At 36.5% G+C, this 18,065-nt stretch overlaps 1 protein-coding gene across 2 annotated transcripts in view; it reads left to right on the top strand.

Moving 5' to 3' along the window:
* The window catches only part of LOC133173331 (mitochondrial genome maintenance exonuclease 1-like), a 210,552-nt gene that overhangs the window by 167,441 nt on the left and 25,046 nt on the right, over nt 1–18,065 (top strand). For both annotated transcript variants that reach the window (XM_061308324.1, XM_061308331.1), the window contains exon 4: nt 17,744–17,879. In XM_061308324.1, coding sequence (XP_061164308.1) covers nt 17,744–17,879 — 136 coding nt within the window. The remainder of the gene's footprint in view (nt 1–17,743; nt 17,880–18,065) is intronic.

Below are 18,065 nucleotides of genomic sequence, written 5' to 3'. Positions count from 1 at the left end.
GAAGTAACGGCAATACAAGATTTTTTTATGATTCAAATAAACTGATGACTGATTATCAATCCTGGAAGTTTTAGACTTCAATCGTTTACTGTTGCCAAGATATATTGTGAGAACAAATTTTAATTTTGAGGACAGGTAAACACGCGACCAGAAGTGAATTTTATAAAAATCTCTCACTTTTCTCTAGACATTTGCAGTATCTACAACATACATAAAATTATTTAAAGTACTTTATTGATAAGCAATATTTATGAGAAAGTAAATATAAAAAATAACGTAGTTTATCTCCTAAAACCGGAAGTTGACGTTTTTGTTTCTGGTGGAATCTAACATATTTCAAAACAGCCAAAGAGATGCCGTGAATATCTAAGGTTACTCTAGACATTTGCACTTTGAATAACATTTTAAAAATCATTTCAAATACTTTATCTATACAATATAAATATATAGGGGAAAGTAAAATACTTAAATTATTATTCCCCCCGCAAACGAAGTTTAGGGGGGTATATTGGAATCAGAATGTCCGTCTGTCTGTAGACGAGATTTTGTCCGGACCATTTCTTCGAAACTGTGGCAAGCATTTGTCTGAAAATACTTATTATTTGCCATATGAAGGTGTGCACCTTGTATTTTCATCATGATTGGATAATTTTTTTGCATTTTACAGGTGTTTTTTTTTTCATTTTTATTGATAGTGTAAATCCATTTGTCCCTTGGGAGTAATGAGTGGACATGCATCCAGTTAAAGATTAATTAATGAGTTCAGTGTGGGAAGCTGTTAGGGCATCTCTGATCAAGCAGGTCTTATCTATATCTCCTGGGAATTGGGCAGAAAGAAATATAGATCTCTGATGTCTATTTATAAGTCTCTTAGTTGTAATTTATGTCTGTCAAAATACATAATTACTGGAACCAGCCTTTATTTTTAAAATGAGTTTGATATAAAGGTATTAAGATCAATTTGATTTTGTATAATTAATTATGATTTTTTTTTTTTTTTTTTTTGCAACAATCAATTTGCAGAGTGTCATGTCTCACAAAGATGACAGATAGTTGCAAACTATTATTTCAATGTAATAAAAAACACTGTAATTATTAGTATTGATGTTTTAGGCTGCACTTTAGTTTCATTCATTAGAAAAAATATAATTAGAAATTAAATTTTCACTGTAAATCTTTAAGCAAATTGTGAACACCTCTCACATCTAGAAAACATTAGTGATTTGGTACCTTCTCTGAAAAACCCAGCCAGGGGTATTTGTCCCTTTTGGACAGTTCTAGTTTACTTTTTCTCTTATAACCGGAAGTTGTCGTTTTTGTTATCCACCCATCTTTATTATGTTATTAGGGGTGAAACGATACGCCTCCTTCACGATACGATACGTATCGTAAATTTTTGTCATGATACGGTTATTTTCGATACGATACATTTTGATTCATGGAAACAAATTCTACGTTGTTTAATTTTTTATTTTACTAATAACAGAACTTAACTGATGTGCGAATTGACTAGCATAAAGTGAGTTAAGTGACTTTAAGTGTAGTACACAAAATTGACTAGACTAAATTGAATCTACAAAAGAATCGAGAGTTTTTCCTCCTTAAATTTGGCAAGTAAAAAAAATGAAAAGTAGGAACAAATTCTAAAAAACAACATTTGACAATACACTATAAGTGACCAATAATCCCTTCATCCTAACAAGTCATCTGGGATAATGATATTAGACTTCAAAAAAATAAGAGTGTCAACATTTTCTGGAGACAAAACTGCTCTCTGTGCATTCACTATGTCCCCGGCAGTGGAGAACACCCGTTCAGATGCTACAGATGTAGCAGGGATAGCCAGATAATATTTTGCCATCTTGGACAGGATTGGGTAGGTATGCTTGTGTTCATTCCACCATTCCAATGGACAGCTTAAAGTAGGTATTGCTTTCTCTGATCTGTACATTTTCAACTCTGCTTGTAATAGTTGTTTTGGGCTTTTGGGTGGTTCAACATGTGTCACAAATACATCACCAAACAGGTCATCAATAGCACTAATTGGGGTAGACTTCTTCAGGGGAGGCTCCCTATCACCATCTGAATCTGGTGAGGGTAACATGGGAAGTTCAGGTAAAGAAGGAAGTGAAGGCTCCTCTTGAAAGTCTGGTTCCTGTTTTATAGGCACTGGCTGTAAAAACAAAAGACACTCATTGCCCTATATTAAATTTAGAATTTATACTTTTATCAGAATATATTTTTAATCATTTTGAAATCTCAAACAATTTTCATTGTTCAATTATAAATTTACATGTATATCAGACATTAGTGAAACATAAAACTTTGTGTATTCTTTTTACTGATATTTGTGGAAGTAGTCATTTAAAAAAAAAAAAGAAAGAAAAAATTGGAAAAAACTTCATACTTGAGAATAGTCAAAGTCCTGTGCATGTGATTCTAAACTCTGGAAAATTGATATCCTCTTTTCGTCAGTTATATATGGGAGGGTTTTAAACCGAGGATCCAAAGCTGAACTCTGTAGGAGAAAGTCAAGCAAGTCGGGGTCTGTGTACCTAAAGTGAGAGACATAATATTATAAGCCAGATATTTTATAACATTTCATTCTTCAATAAATTTGTTTGAAGCTATTATCTTAAGTGGATGCAAATAAATTTTATTTAACTTGTTATTTTGTGTTGTTTAATTTTTTTAATTTTTAATACATTTCTTAAACTGAAAACTGAATTTATAAGTACCTCTGTTTTAAGTCTTCAAGGATAGTGTTCTTTACATTTTTGATAACAGACGATCGAGTCACTTAATCTCTCACAGCCAACTGCCTCATTAACATCTCCTTCAGTGAGTGTATAAGTGATATGGTAGGGTGATGAGTGTCGCACATTAATTTTGTCACTGTCTTAAGGGGCTTCAAGACCACAACAAGATCCTCAAGAATTTTTGTCTCTTCTTCTGAGACAGTCACTACATCTTTCAAGTTTTTCTTGACTTCTTTTGAAAGAAGGGCTGCAATTATTGCAGGCTGTTGTTCAGTATATCTGGCAACCATATCATATGTACTGTTCCATCGAGTCTGAACATCAATGATTAACTTGTGTGATGGAAGTTCAAGAACAGTCTGCTGTGTTGCAAATATTGTTGATGCTGTAGAACTTCGATGAAAAAATCCCACTATACGCCTTACACGTGCAAGTATTTTATCTAGCTGGGTGATTTTAACACCTCTCTGTGTGGCAAGATTTACAGTGTGAGCAAAACATCATATATGTGGATGCACACCATCTGCTATGGACACACCTGACACAATATTACTTGCATTGTCTGTTGTCACAGCAATAGGTTTTTGTCGCTTTTGATTCCAGAAATCTATGGCATTCTCTAACACTTTTGCTAGGTTCTCTCCTGTGTGATTGATTGATTGTATGTTGTTTTACGTCCCATTCGAGAATTTTTCACTCATATAGAGACGTCACCATATACCGGTGAAGGGCTTCAAATTTTGACCTTTACTCGGCACTCAGGGCCATTGAGCAGTGAGGGATCTTTATCGTGCCAGCGCCTGCCGTGACACGGGGCCTCGGTTTTTAAGGTCTCATCCGAAAGACCCGCAACTTTCACTTCAAATTGCCGAGCGCATGGCGAAGGAACAGTTGCTACCCATTTTATCGACTTGGGTCTGTCGCGGCCGAGATTCGAACTCACGACCTCCCGATCACGGTCTCTCCTGTGTGAGACTCAGGGAGTTGCTTTGCTTGCAAGGTGTAGTTGACCATGGAGAAATTAGGGTCTAAGAAGTGTGCTGTGATTGCTATGTAAGACTGTGTGGCTCTAGAAGTCCAACCATCTGTAGTAAGTGAGATATTCTCAGCAGTCTTCAGACTATCTCTAATTCTCTGGGTTATTGCAGATTTGATTGAAGGAATTACAGTTTGAGCAAAGTAGGTTCTGCTAGGCACTTCATATCTTGGTTCCAGTGTATTGATAAGATATCTAAATCCATCATTGTCAACAACAGAAAAGGGTCTCATGTCTTTGGCTATAAACCCACCAATAGCTTTTGTTATGTTTACTGACCTAGGGGATTTCAAAGTTAACTTTGTTTTGAGACTTAGTACATCCTGAAGTCTGAGTTGTCCGGATGGAGTTGTTGATTTAGACAAGTCTGCCTGATTATTATTGTTTTCCGATTTCACCTCTTCAGTAATCGGTGTTTTAGAACAAGCAGATGCAGATACATCTATGCCATGTTTTCGTTTTAAGTGTGTAGACATGTTACTTGTGTTGCCTGTTTTGCAACTTACATCTGTTAGGCATATCCTGCAGACTGTACGTTGTGCATCGTTTTCTTTCATTGGGAATCTGAAATGCTTCCAAACTGGCGAACGAAATTTCGCAGGTGGGTCTTTTAATTTTAAAACGTCTTCAGTACATTGCAATTTGTGCGAATTCATCGAATTGTTGTTTGCGTCAGACATCTTGTTTAAAAAGCGTGTTTTATGTATGTCGATCCCGATTGATTTCCGATCCCGAACTAAAAATGAACCGAACCGAAAATTGAGATTTTGTACCGTGTATCAAACCGAGAAAAAATACTGCGGTGAACCGTTTCACTCCTATATGTTATGGCGTTCATGTCCGTCCGTCCGTCCATCCGTCTGTCTGCTAGCTTTTCTCGTGTCTGGCTCATAACTTTAATACTATTAGGCCTAGGATTATCAAACTTTGTCAGCTGATACTTCTTGGGTGGAAGGTGTGTCGCGCACAAAAAGTAGGTCGCTCTGACCTTTAATTGATATGCTATGGCCAAGTATGGAAAAATCCTGTCCGGCTCATAACTAAAAAACTATTAGACTTAGAATCATCAAACTTGGCCAATTTATGCATCTTAGGTAGAAGGTGTGTTGCGAGCTATTTCAAGGTCACTGTAACCTTTAATTTAAGTGAAATTTTTAAAAAAAAACTTGTCTTTTTACTATTAAATTACACAATCCCAAAAAATGTAAGAGTGCTGCAGTATCCTTATTCAAAAAATATTAAATAAAAAAAAAATACTTATTTTTTCATTATATACTTTACAGCAATCTATAACAAATGTAATGTTATAAGAGAAATTCCATCTCTCCCATGGGTGTAATTATCAAGCACTGGTCAAGGAGAATTTTGATAACAGACAATTGCATGTCAAATTAGAGAGAAATTAATGAGTTTAGTGAGAGGAACTAACTGGTAGAGCAGCTCTGATCAAGCAGGTGTTATCTATATATCTCTTGATAACTGGATTGCAGCTTAAAACCAGTCTGACATTAAATCTAAAAAAAAATCATGAAGTATTTTAAAAAAAGTTTTAATTATGGTAGATAGCCACTACAAATTTAGGAGTCATGATAATGTTGCTTAAAGATGACACAAGTTTTTTTTTCTTTTTATAAATCTTTGTAACAAAAAAAATTTTTGTTTTCAAATTTAATTTCAGAATGACATTAAATATGCATTTTTATTGCACCACAAAAACAGATATTGCAGATCCATTCATCCCTTGGGAGTAATGACTGGACATGCATCCAGTTAAAGATTAATTAATGAATTCAATGTAGGAAGGCTTGCTGAATTCTTTGGTACAATTCTGAATTTTTAAAAACTTGGGAGTCATGCACAGATCCCGGCTAATCACAGTTAACATCTAATAAATGCATCTTTGAATCACACACGGCCTGAAGAATGACAGACGGAAATGACTTTCGATTAATGTAGTTTTCTTGACAATGATTTGGAGTTTTTATAGGTATGAATACCATGAATGGCACCAATTACAGCAGGGAAATTTTTTAAATCTTTAAACCCTTTAACAATGTTGGAAACTTTTTCACCATCTGGCCATTTTATGCATTGCTGCAGAAGTTCACGGCAAACAATGTTTGCGAGGCACTTTACAATATCAAAGACTGTATATTCACATACTCTGAATTGGTCAGCAATAGCTTGGATTGTCATTTGTGTTGTCAAATAGCGTATGAAAATTGATAACTGTTTTTCCATTGGTATAATTGTTTTCTCTTTAAATTCTAAGAAAATTGTTAAAAGAGATGAAAATGTTCCCGGGCTCATTCGAAACCTTCATCTAAAATCTTCCTCAGTATTCTTTAGAATGATCTCCTCAACATAGTTAAGCGCTCGAGGAATTTTGATCTGACGCTGAGGAATCAGTGTTATAAGAGCAGAACAGATTGAAGTATGCATTTGGAGTTGAGACAATAGACCAACTTCATGATCTTCTAAGTTGCTATCATTTTCTAAAAATGCAGTATTAATGATCATACAAGCACAGGCATGTTTGTGCCTTTTAGACACTATCTTTATGTCTAAACTGTTCATTTCTTTTACTGAGGCAAACCGGATTGAAACTAGAAACCAGTTTGAAAACTAGTTTCAAACTATAAACCAAAACCTGAACCAGTTTAAGCACAACAAATTTGCCCATAGTGTTCGTTGTATAGTGGGGCCACAATAGGGAATCAAACTTTTACATTGAAATATATATTAATAGGAAAAATCTTTAAAAATCTTCTTCTCAGGAACCATTGGACCAGAAAAGCTGAATCTTACGTGGACCCATCCTGAGATAGTGTAGATTCTAAATTGTTCAAATCATGACCCAGGTGACCCGGTAGGGGTGCAACGATACACCAACCTCACAATACGATACGTATCACGGTATTCAGTACACAATACGATACGTATCACGATATATGACAAGGTAAAGAAGTCTTTCAAGTTTGTCATATTTTTTTAAAACTTGAGAGGGTTATATCAAATGTTCATATTTTTGATAATTAAAATATCAATTTGTTAACTTTATTTAGATTGATAGGTAGATCTTGAGTTGTAACGATATTCTAAACCAATGAAGAACATTTACATGGATATATGGTAGCCTGGATTTGAAGTTCAGATATGACTTATTAATAGAAGGAGGCCTTTCCTCATAATTATTGATTATGTTATAATCAAAGTTCAAAATAACATTTCCACACTTTGTATTGTTTTCCTTGCTGTACCTCCATACGTTTTCCCTTGCTGTACCTCCATACACAAGTCACGTGGGTGTATAGACCAATCATATTCAGTTCAGCCATTCTCTAAGCATTCGTCAACATCACTGTTTGTTTACTTTTTACAGTTCAATAACTTTATTACTCATCTTTATTTATGGTTTACTATGGATTTACTATGACTTTCTAACGTTGTAATACAAGTAAATTATTCAATGCTTTGAATTTTCATCTCGTTTGGATTTTATGTGCAATGTGTTTACATTTTCACGAAGTGACTGACTGTACGCAGTGGTATGTGGATTAATAATAAGACTTGAATTGATCAGCGAGTAACTAATTTATGTGTTCTATTTTCCATATTTAATTTATGTGTTTATTTCATCATGCCTAGAAATTTAAGAAGAACTGTAAATAGATAGAGATCAGCAACAGACAAACACCAACCCATGTCAGAGCAGATTCTAGGAGAAAGTGATTCCATTGTAACAGCTAATATGTCTTGTAACTTGGACAGACACAATCCGTTAAATTGGATGATAGCAGAGTTACGGGAAAAGTTGAATGAATTGGGAATTGCTGTTCCAAAGGGATTGTCGGCGGCAGTATTACGACAGTTGTACAACGAAAACAAGAGAGATCACGTAATGGACAGACCACGGGAAATACAGCGCGAGGCAGAGTTGGGCGGAAATGACATCAATCAAAAGAGTAATGGAGGACAAGCATGGTTAACTTCACTACAGATGATGGCTCAGTCCTGTACTACTTTACAAAACACAGTAACCTCGTTATTACAGAAGGACAAAGAAAAGGAAGAAGATAATCCTCTCCAGACTTTCAACAGAGTAATACAGACTACAGATCAAGTCGCTGAGACAAATCTTTGTGACAGAAATAGAATCGGAAGTGCCTACCCCGTGCCTACACCTACGACCAATGCATCTACAGGATTTACAGGTACTCGTAACATTACCTCGCATCACAATAACATAGGGGTTTCGTCAAAGGACGTTGGTCATGTAGATTTGGTTTCACCAGATCTGCGCAAGAAAATCTTAAGAGGTGAAGATGTAAATCTATGTGCATTATTGATTCTCTCGTTTGAGATTCAAACGGACAAAAACGATGACAAACCAGATAAACGTTTGGTGAGGAATCTGAGCATAAGCGAATTTGTGACAGCTTTCTGCCGTTATAAGAGAATCGTGTGCACCAACAGTGTACCCCTGGAGGCAAAATGAACTTGATGGCTACTTGGCCCATATTATTGAAATTAACAACATCTGGCCCACCAAGTTCTTTGAATACCATAAGCTGTTCTCAGCTAAATGTGCTATCACTCTAAAACAAAAACAGATTTTAATTGACTGGTCAAAGGGAGATGGCGAATTGCTAAAACGAGTTGTTGCCGGGGCAGATGTGAATTCATGTGATGTTTGTAATTCTACAGCCCATGTCACCTCAATGTGTTTGGAGAACGTAAGCAAGAATACAGATGATGTTAAGCAAGGAGGAGAAACTGTACCAGAGAAAAGATAAATATGATCGACAATTTTGTACCATGAGGGCGTGCCAATTTGTAATAACTTCAATTACACAAGATGTGCTTTACCCTTTTGCAGAAGAGCACATGTGTGTTCTTCCTGCATGTCCCCTAAGCATGGGAAAAGCAAATGCTCAGAATCAAATGCAGAGAAAATGACAACCAATGTTAAAGCCAAGAAAATACCAGTTGAATCTAAAATTTGACTAGATAGTAAATTTGAAACCAATATGAAGGCAACAACTCCTATAAATATAGAAAGATTACAAATGGAACTAGCGAACCATCCCGACAAAAACTTTGTCAAGTACTTAACAGATGGACTTCAAAGTGGTTTCGATATATTTATGGGAGATGATGTTAACATTGATCAATCTTTTGAATGTAGAAACCTAAAAACTGCTAGAGAGGACCCACAAACAGTGGAACAATTAATTGATGCTAAGTTAAAAAGGGATATTTAGTGGGTCCATTAGACACCTTGCCCTTTTCAAAATACAGGGTAAGTCCTATAGGAATTGCTACAGAAAAAATACTCAAGAAAGAAAAGATTAATTCTTGATCTTTCTTCACCACATGAAAACAGCGAGGTAGACAGTGTCAACGATTTAATAGACAAAGACAAGTGTTCCCTTAGATATGTAAAAGTGGATGATGCTATTAAAAAGATTCAAGATTTAGGAAGAAATGCTATTTTATGCAAAACAGACATAAATGATGCTTTTAAACTGATACCTTTGGCACCAAATTTATGGCATTTATTATGTATCAAGTGGAAAAACCAATATTACTACTTTGTTCGTTTACCATTTGGAAGTCGCAGTTCTCCAAGAATTTTTGATTGTTTATCACAAGCTATATGTTGGATAGCCAAAAATAATTTACAATTAGACAAGGGTAAGATACTTAACTGTAGGATAATTGGGATTATCCGAGTCCTCATCGTACATTCAGAGCTAAATATGCAGTATCCAGCGCATGCGCAGATAATGACCACTAATTCATAGAAACAATAAAAGTTTTCCCGCCACTACCCATCATAGTTAAAAAGTGCGAGCAAAGAGGACACAAAGTGTCATGTAATACACATAAATAAGGGATGGGCAGGGAGGGATTTAGCTCTGAATGTACGATGAGGACTCAGATAATCCCAATTATCCTACAGGTAAGTATCTTACCCTTGTCTAATTGTAAATTATCCTTCGTCCTCTTACGTACATTCATAGCTAAATATGCAGATTTCAAAGTATGTAAACATGTATAATTATAAAAAGTATTCTTACCTAACTAGAGGACTTCAAAATTGTCTCTCCAAAGGAAACATCAGATGATATAGTAATCCTCTTATAGAATTTGTTGAAGGTTGATGCATTTGACCAATCAGCCACATTCATAATGTCTTTCACTGAAAGTCCTGCTTCTAAAGCTGCTGAAGTTGATGCACTTCGAGTAGAATGGGCACCATATCCACTTATCCCAGATCTAATCAAGACGGACTTGATCCATCTAGCAATTGTACTTGATGTTACTTGTCTGTGAGGTTTAAATATTGAAATGAACAATATAGTGTTACTTCAAAAGTCCTTTGTTCTTTCAATATAACATTGTAGAGTTGACTTAACACACAATTTCTTACACTTAGTGTAAGCTGGTAATACGACACTCTTGGCTGGCTTGCCTGGTCTTGAGGTTTTTGTAAGTTTGTTAATCACAAAGACTGCCTTTGATGGGAGAATCTTCAAGAAATTAAGATCCAAAAATGCAATGGATTGTCCCCTATCTGCAGACACCAAAGCTATTAAAATAGCTAACTTATATGTCAAATCCTTTAGTGACAATTTTTCATTACACGGTAATGAATTAAGAAATTTCAGAACTGAAACATCCCACACACAAGAATATTTTGGAACGGTTGGTTTTAAATTGTATACACCTTTCATGAATTGAATAACAGTTGGGTGCTTTCCAACAGGAAAGCCATCAATTGGCGGAATAGTGGTAGATAAAGTTGAACGATAGCTATTAATTGCACTATATGATTTGTTTTTCTGAAATTCACAAGACAAAAATTCCAAAACATCGACTATAGAAACTTGAAAGGGATCCATACTCCGGCTGCCACACCAGCCCAACCACAGTTTCCATGCAGATTGGTACTGTTTATTAGTTTTAGTTCTCCATGCTTTGCTGAGAATTTCTGCTGTTTTCTTCGAAAATCCTCTTGTAACGTAACGTCTCCACACACTGTCCACGCGACTAATTTGAGAGTCTTCTCTAATGGGTGTCTCAGTTCCCTGTCGTATGGAAGTGTTAACATGTTGTTCACTACAGGAAGAAGAATTGGATTCCTGCAAGACAAATGAAGAACTTGTGGATACCACGGTTGAGTCTTCCAAAAGGGAGTTATCAATATTAGTAGAGGATTGTCCCTTGTTACTTTCTGAAGAACAGCAGATATTAGGTTGAACGGTGGAAATGCAAAGGCTTTTAGGTTTGTCCAAGGAATTGAGAAAGCATCTGTTTTCAAGGCCATGGATCTGGTTGCCATGACACGTAACATGGAATTTGGAAGTTCAGACGACTTGCAAACAAATCCACTTGTTGATGGAACAGTTGTTGAAATATCCTGTAAGTTAGGTTCTGATTCAATTGCCATTCCATCTGATCCATAAAATGTCGACTCAAAAAATCTGCGTTCTTGTTCTCTACTCCTGGAATGTGTACAGCCGTCAGATGAATCTTTCTCACTATTGCCCATTCCCAGATTTCCTTTGCCAGGGGATTCATGGATATTGAATGCGTTCCTCCCATGTGATTCAAGTAAGCTACTGCCGTTTTGTTGTCTATTTGAATTTGAATATTCTGGCCATAAACTTGATCTGCTACTGTCATCAGTACAAAATGAACTGCTTTCAGTTCCAGAAAATTGATATGCAACTGCATCTCCTCGGTTGACCATCTGCCTGACACTCGGCATTGATTCATCTCTCTCCCCCCCCCCCCCCCCCCCCCCATCCTCTTTTGGAAGCATCTGTTGTTATAATTATGGTCGGATCTTGAAATTGTATAGGTTTTCCATTGAGGGCTTCCAAGTTTTGAATCCACCACTGAAGCTCTATTACCGATTCTGGAGATATTTTCATTTTCCCTTGGTAAGATTGGACAAGAAACAAAGCCTCTGTCTTGTCTTTTTCCAAACAACGATAGTGGAGGGGGCCTTGGTAAACTGCAGGAAAAGTTGAAACAAGAAGGCCTATGACATGTGCTACAGAACGAATTTTGGGTTGTACCTGAAGAAGAAGATTCTGAATTTCTTTGAGAATTTGTTGCACCTTTTCTTGAGGTAATGAAACTGTCATCTTCACTGTGTCTATAACATAGCCTAGAAATGTGATTGACTGGGTTGGTTGAAGTGAGGATTTCTTCTCGTTGATTTGGAATCCTGCTTGTTGAAACAGGTTCACTACAGAAGTACCTGTTTCCTCCACTGTCTGAGCAGTCCTTGCCATCCACAGAGAATCGTCGATGTAAATTATGCCTCGGTGACCGTGAGACTTCAGAGCTGACATAATTGGTTTTGTGCATTTGGTGAAAATTCTTGGGGCAGATTTGAGACCAAAAGGTAGGCACTGAAACTCGTACCTCTGATCCTTCCAAATAAATCTCAGATATTTGTGATGGTGATGATGTATTGGGATGCTGAAGTAAGCATCCTTCAGATCCACACTGATAAGAAAATCTCCCTCTTGAAGTAGGTTCAATGCTGTTTGAAGTGTTTCCATTTTGAAGTGAATTGATTCCACAAAGTTGTTCAATGGTTTTAAATTTATTATTGGTCTCATTCCTCCAGATTTCTTTGGAACTAAGAATATTGTTGAAATAAATTCCTTCGGAGCTTCCAGTACAGGAATAATTGCTTGTTTTTGGAGAAGAGAATCTATTTCTTCTTGAATTAAAATTAATTTGGCCGAATTTTTTGGTACTGGAGTTATCCGAGGACTGTGTTGATATGGCATCATTGAAAAGTCTATTGTAACCTTGAATTATTTCCAATATTTTTGAATCTGTCGTTAAGGATTTCCAAAATGTTAAGTGATTTTTCAAATTTCCTGAACCTACTGTGACTTGGAGTTTTTTGATACTGTTGTTTCGAAGAAGTTGATGTTGATGGGTAAGGGTTCCATCTGTAGTTTTTTGATTGTTTTTGACTATTGAATTTTTTGTATGGCCGAAAGGAATCTCTGGATTGTGACCGAAAGGTATCTTTAGACTGTGAACGAAAGGAAGGTGAATTTTTGTTTGTTTTGAACATTTTGGTGGTTGCCCGAAAGGCCTCTGTAATATCCTTACATGCTTTAGAAAGCTCTGATCCAAACAGCTCATCTGTGACTTCTTGTGATTTTTTACACAGTTCTTTGTAATCTCCTTGAAATAGATGTTTCAAATGTTCTCTACGTGAGTTAGACATCAAAAAGGAGGCATGAGAAAGAAGGAAAGTGGCATCCTCTGATATTGTGAGTAGTTCACTGACCATCTCATCATCAGGATTTGATTTCTTCAAATCATAAAGTTTATCAGCAATCAAACCTGCAGCATAAATGCCGCTGCAAAGGGTGCCCTGAGTCTTCTGGAGGCCGTGGTCTAAGTCTTTGTTGAATCTTGACATCTTTTTGTAGATGGAGCCGTTTACTGTGGGGACCAGTAAAAACGGAACATTACTAGGACGGTTGTATTTTTCCCGTATATCCTTTACAAAATCTGAGTCGGCAGTTGAGGTGCTGGCTTTACTCATCATATCAGCTAAAGACTTGTTAACATTACTAGAAGTCTTACTTTTAGCGAATGCTGAGCCAAACCTGGAATCGTCCTCTAAATCCGAATCTTCATCAGCCTTTTCTTCCGTTTCCGATTCCTCGTGCCTGTCGTCACTTGTCAATTTTATTCTCTTGGAAGGTCGTTCATCATCATCATCATCTCGTTGTTTAGTGTCTGATATCAATGACAACAACTCTTTAATTGAATTGACAATTGCGTCGATTCCCAAAGCTTGGTGCAAAGAAGCAACCGTGTTTTTGTCTAGTATGGGTGCCGCCATGTTAGGTGTGACGTCAGTCGAATTTCCGGTAATAGATAAACCCGACTGTGCAACCGAATCCGGAAAATTTTTAGTCCCACAAATATCAGATGATCGCTTTTCCGTAAGTTGAGCAACTGGTGTAGCAAACACTGGTTTATTCGGTGTAGAATGGCGAAGCCAGCGAATAGGCGAACCTTGCGCCAAAGCAGGTCCACTAAAAGTGGAGCCAAATGGATGGCGTATTGAATTACACGCATCCTCTGCCTGAATTTGTTGCGAGAAACGAACTCCAATATTTGAGCTAGCATTGCTCAGTTGTGGCAATGCCACAGAAAAGGTGGGATTTGAACCACAATTGTTTGGCATTGAAGCCTCTGTGGGCACTTTAGTCAACTGCTCTGAGGCAGCGTGCCCTGCCATGTTAACTAATGGCGCCAGCATCTCTTGGTCCGTCGCCGTCGATTTCTTCTCAGAACGTGAACTTGGTGAGTCCGAACGATGTTGAATTATAATATACTCCTGATTTTCATCCATAATAAAGTAATAAAATAAAAATAACAGGTGAAAATGTCCACAAATACGTAAAAAACAAAAAGAAATAATTGGATACACAACGCAGGTGGTCTTCTCTGAGTGAGCACTGAATTAACTATGATGGGTAGTGGCGGGAAAACTTTTATTGTTTCTATGAATTAGTGGTCATTATCTGCGCATGCGCTGGATACTGCATATTTAGCTATGAATGTACGTAAGAGGACGAAGGATAATTATGGTATTGAAAACATGTTTCATCTATTAGATGATTTTCTCACTATTGATAAATCAGATATGATTGGAGAAAGAACCATGGCATTGTTTTGTACCCTGTTCAAGTGTTTAAATATTCCTCTGTCTATGAAGAAAAACAGAAGGACCTACCCAATGCTTGAAAGCAGAGAAGATCTACGTATGTGGCTCGAATTCTTAGAGAAATGGAACAAGCAATGCAGATTTTCAGCTATATACTGATGCCTCATCCACCATAGGATATGGAAGATATTTTCATGGACATTGGTTTGCTGAATACTGGCCAAAAGAACTGACTACTTGCATTAAACAACCTATCTCCATGGCATTTAGAGAGTTATATCCTATAGTAGTTGCTGCATTGCTATGGGGACATTTGTGGAGAAGTAAACAAATTCTATTTAATTGTGATAACTCTGCAGTAGTAGAAATAATTAGGAAACGTCGCTCATCAGACCTACCAATTTCAAATTTGATGAGAACCCTGTGTTATTGTGCTGCGAAAAACAATTTTGATATTTATAGTGAACATGTACCTGGAATAACAAATGTCATAGCTGATTCCTTATCTCCGTTTCAGATACAGCATTTCCGACAAGTTGCACCTCTGGCAGACCAGACACCGACACCATGCCCAGACATATATCAAGTAATGTGGAGCTTCAACAAGTAGTGGCGGAATTGTTGGACAAATCAATTTCATTGAACACCAAGGCTGTTTATCAGCAAGGTTTTCAAGTGTATAAACAATTTCTAGCCATGTACAATGTTAGTTTTGATCATAGATGTCCACCTATATCACAAGAAATTCTCATTTATTTTGTAGCCTATTGTCAGCATACTTTGTCTTAAAATATGCCACTATCAAGTTGTATTTAAGTGGTATTAGATTTACATACTTAGAGAAAGGTATACCAAATCCTTTTCAGTCAAACTGTCAATCTATGGAGTATTTGAAGTTGATTTTGAATGCCATTAGAAAAACTGAATCAAATTCTGGTCAATTGACGAGGCTTCCAATCACTGTTGAAATATTGCAAAAAATTTGTTCGGCATTAAGAAAAGAAATATGTTTTTGATGTTTACACAAACATTTTACTTGAAGCTATGTATACGGTTGCCTTTTTTGGTTTTTTCTGATGTGGAGAGCTAACAATTAGAAAAACTTTTGACCCTACTTGTCATTTAACTTGTCAAGATGTACAAATTCAACAGAAAACTGTGAAAATATTTTTGAAAACATCCAAGGCAGACAGGTTTCATAGAGGCACAAATATTGTTTTGTATTCCAATGACACAGACATTTTTCCCTAAAAGCAATTTGCAAATATGTGCAATTTAGAAAATATTCCAAGGCATTAAAAGATGATCCATTTTTTGTAACAAATGTTGGTCTGCCAGTCAAACAAAGCTTTTTTATTGAATGTTTAAAGCAGGTTCTAGACAGAGTAGGTATAGATTCTACGAAATATAATGGACACTCCTTTCGAATTGGGGCAGCCACTTCGGCTGCATGTGTTAGGATGGAAGATCATCTAATCAAATCTTAAGGTAGATGGTCTTCAGATTGTTATGCACGATACATTCAAACACCCCAATTAGTACTTCAAGATGCTCAACATAGCATGTTGAATAGTCAGAAATAATTTCTCTAATCTGGACAACAGAACTAGATGTACATGTATCAAGGTAGCAGTTTGTAATATTGTGTCTTGTCATTAAGAAGGTTACAATTATATTAAACAAGTGCATGACTTAGGTCTATGTTTGTACACAAACTGCCAGCTGCAACATTTCATTGAACATAATTTGCATTTTATTTTCCCATACTTGGGCTCATGCAGCTGTCTTTTCATCTGTCCACAGATTCTAATCCATCTGCATTTTTGGCATGCTCAATGGTTATACCATTGATTTTTCCCAAGCATGGGTAACTTTTTGAATTGAACCATGCTTATTGGTTATGGAATACTCATTGAACTAGTGTTATTACATATTAGCCATTATTGACAACGTTAAAATTACTCTGATTTCTCAGGTGCTAGTGTTCATGTTCATATAGGCATATATTTGCCCTCAGCCTGCATCTTACTCAGGTACCCAACCTGCAAACATACTTCGCATCAGGTGCTAATGAACATGGCGACACATAGACAAGCCTACTTGTCCTCAGCCTGCATTCATATTCATTTCACAGAGTAGTACAAAGTTTTAAAGATTGTGTTTTATGTCGACGTATTCCATTTCCATCTATAGTACTTTGTTTATCTTTTATTCTTAGTTTGTTGCATGAGCCCTCAAGGCAAACATAGTATTTTTGAATAAATTTAGTTACAGTGCAACTTTTTATCTCGTTATTTTTAGAATAAATCTTCCTTTTAAATTGGAATGATAAAGGAAGACATTCATTCTTCTATTCCTTTTATTTACATAGAAAACCAGTTGTCATATTTCTCGTGTTATCACATTCTAGTCCACAAGTTGGAAATGCATGTGTGATGTGTTTTACCATAGAATACTTTGAGATCTAAAGGGTTTTTCACTTGTCTTAACATCTAATACTTTTAATCACATTAGGAATGATCGAGATACAGTCCTTCACCGTATTAATTAAATCTGAGGTCTGTAAGGTGCTGGAGATGAGTTTAATTGCTGTTACTGCGTCATCGTCGACCTCGTGTTTTGCGAGGAAGCCATTTTGAAATTGTAAACAAGGAAACAAAACAGATGATTCGGACAATTCTGGACCAATTGAACCTAACCGTGATATCAGTTTAGCGTATCGTGAATTGAACCATAGGAAAATATACCGCGATATACCGTCAAACGGTTTATCGTTGCACTCTTATGACCCGGGGTGGGGGGGCACAATAGGGAATCAAAGTTTTGCATTGAAATATATAAGAAAAATCTTTGAAAATATTCTTCTCAAGAACCATTGGACCAGAAAAGATAAAACTTACGTGAAAGCTTTCTGAGGTAGTTAGATTCCAAATTTTTCAAATAATTGCCCCCAGGGATTGGATGAGGCCACGACAGGGGATCAAAGTTTTACATTGAAATATGTATAGGAATAATCTTCTCAAGAACCACTGCACCAGAATAGATGAAATTTTGAGGTGAAAGCTTCCCAAGGTAGTGTAGATTGTAAATTGTTCATATCATTGGTTCATTTAATTCGACAATTTTGTTTAGGACCAAGGTGTCCAGATTAATGAGGCGCCACTGTATATTGCTGATTTCTGAAATATGTTTGTGTTATTTATCGTTAATTTCTTTTAACAGGGGAAGTCCCTGTGTCATTGACTGGAAGACATCTTCCAAGCCAAAACCAACATTACGGGATACATATGACTATCCACTACAAATGGTGGCATATCTTGGTGCACTCAATCAGTCTGACTATCTTGTTGAGAGAGCGGTAAGATAATTTACAGAGAAATACCTAGGTTAGGTAAATTTTTACTCAAAGGGGCAAGGTAATTATACCCCAACTAAACAGAGTTGGGGGATATTTGAATCAGCATGACCATCTGTCTGTAAACAGGCCACTAGGTGACCTCTAAAATTAAGGCACCAGCTGGCTCCTAATAAAAAAAATGAGTTG

The sequence above is a fragment of the Saccostrea echinata genome, unplaced genomic scaffold (genome assembly GCF_033153115.1).
Source record: "Saccostrea echinata isolate AGI-Se365-2 ecotype Australia unplaced genomic scaffold, CSIRO_AGI_Sech_v1 ptg000002l, whole genome shotgun sequence".
NCBI lineage: Eukaryota > Metazoa > Mollusca > Bivalvia > Ostreida > Ostreidae > Saccostrea > Saccostrea echinata.
Note: the sequence above shows the minus strand (reverse complement) of the source record. Positions and strands in the feature narration are given on the sequence as shown.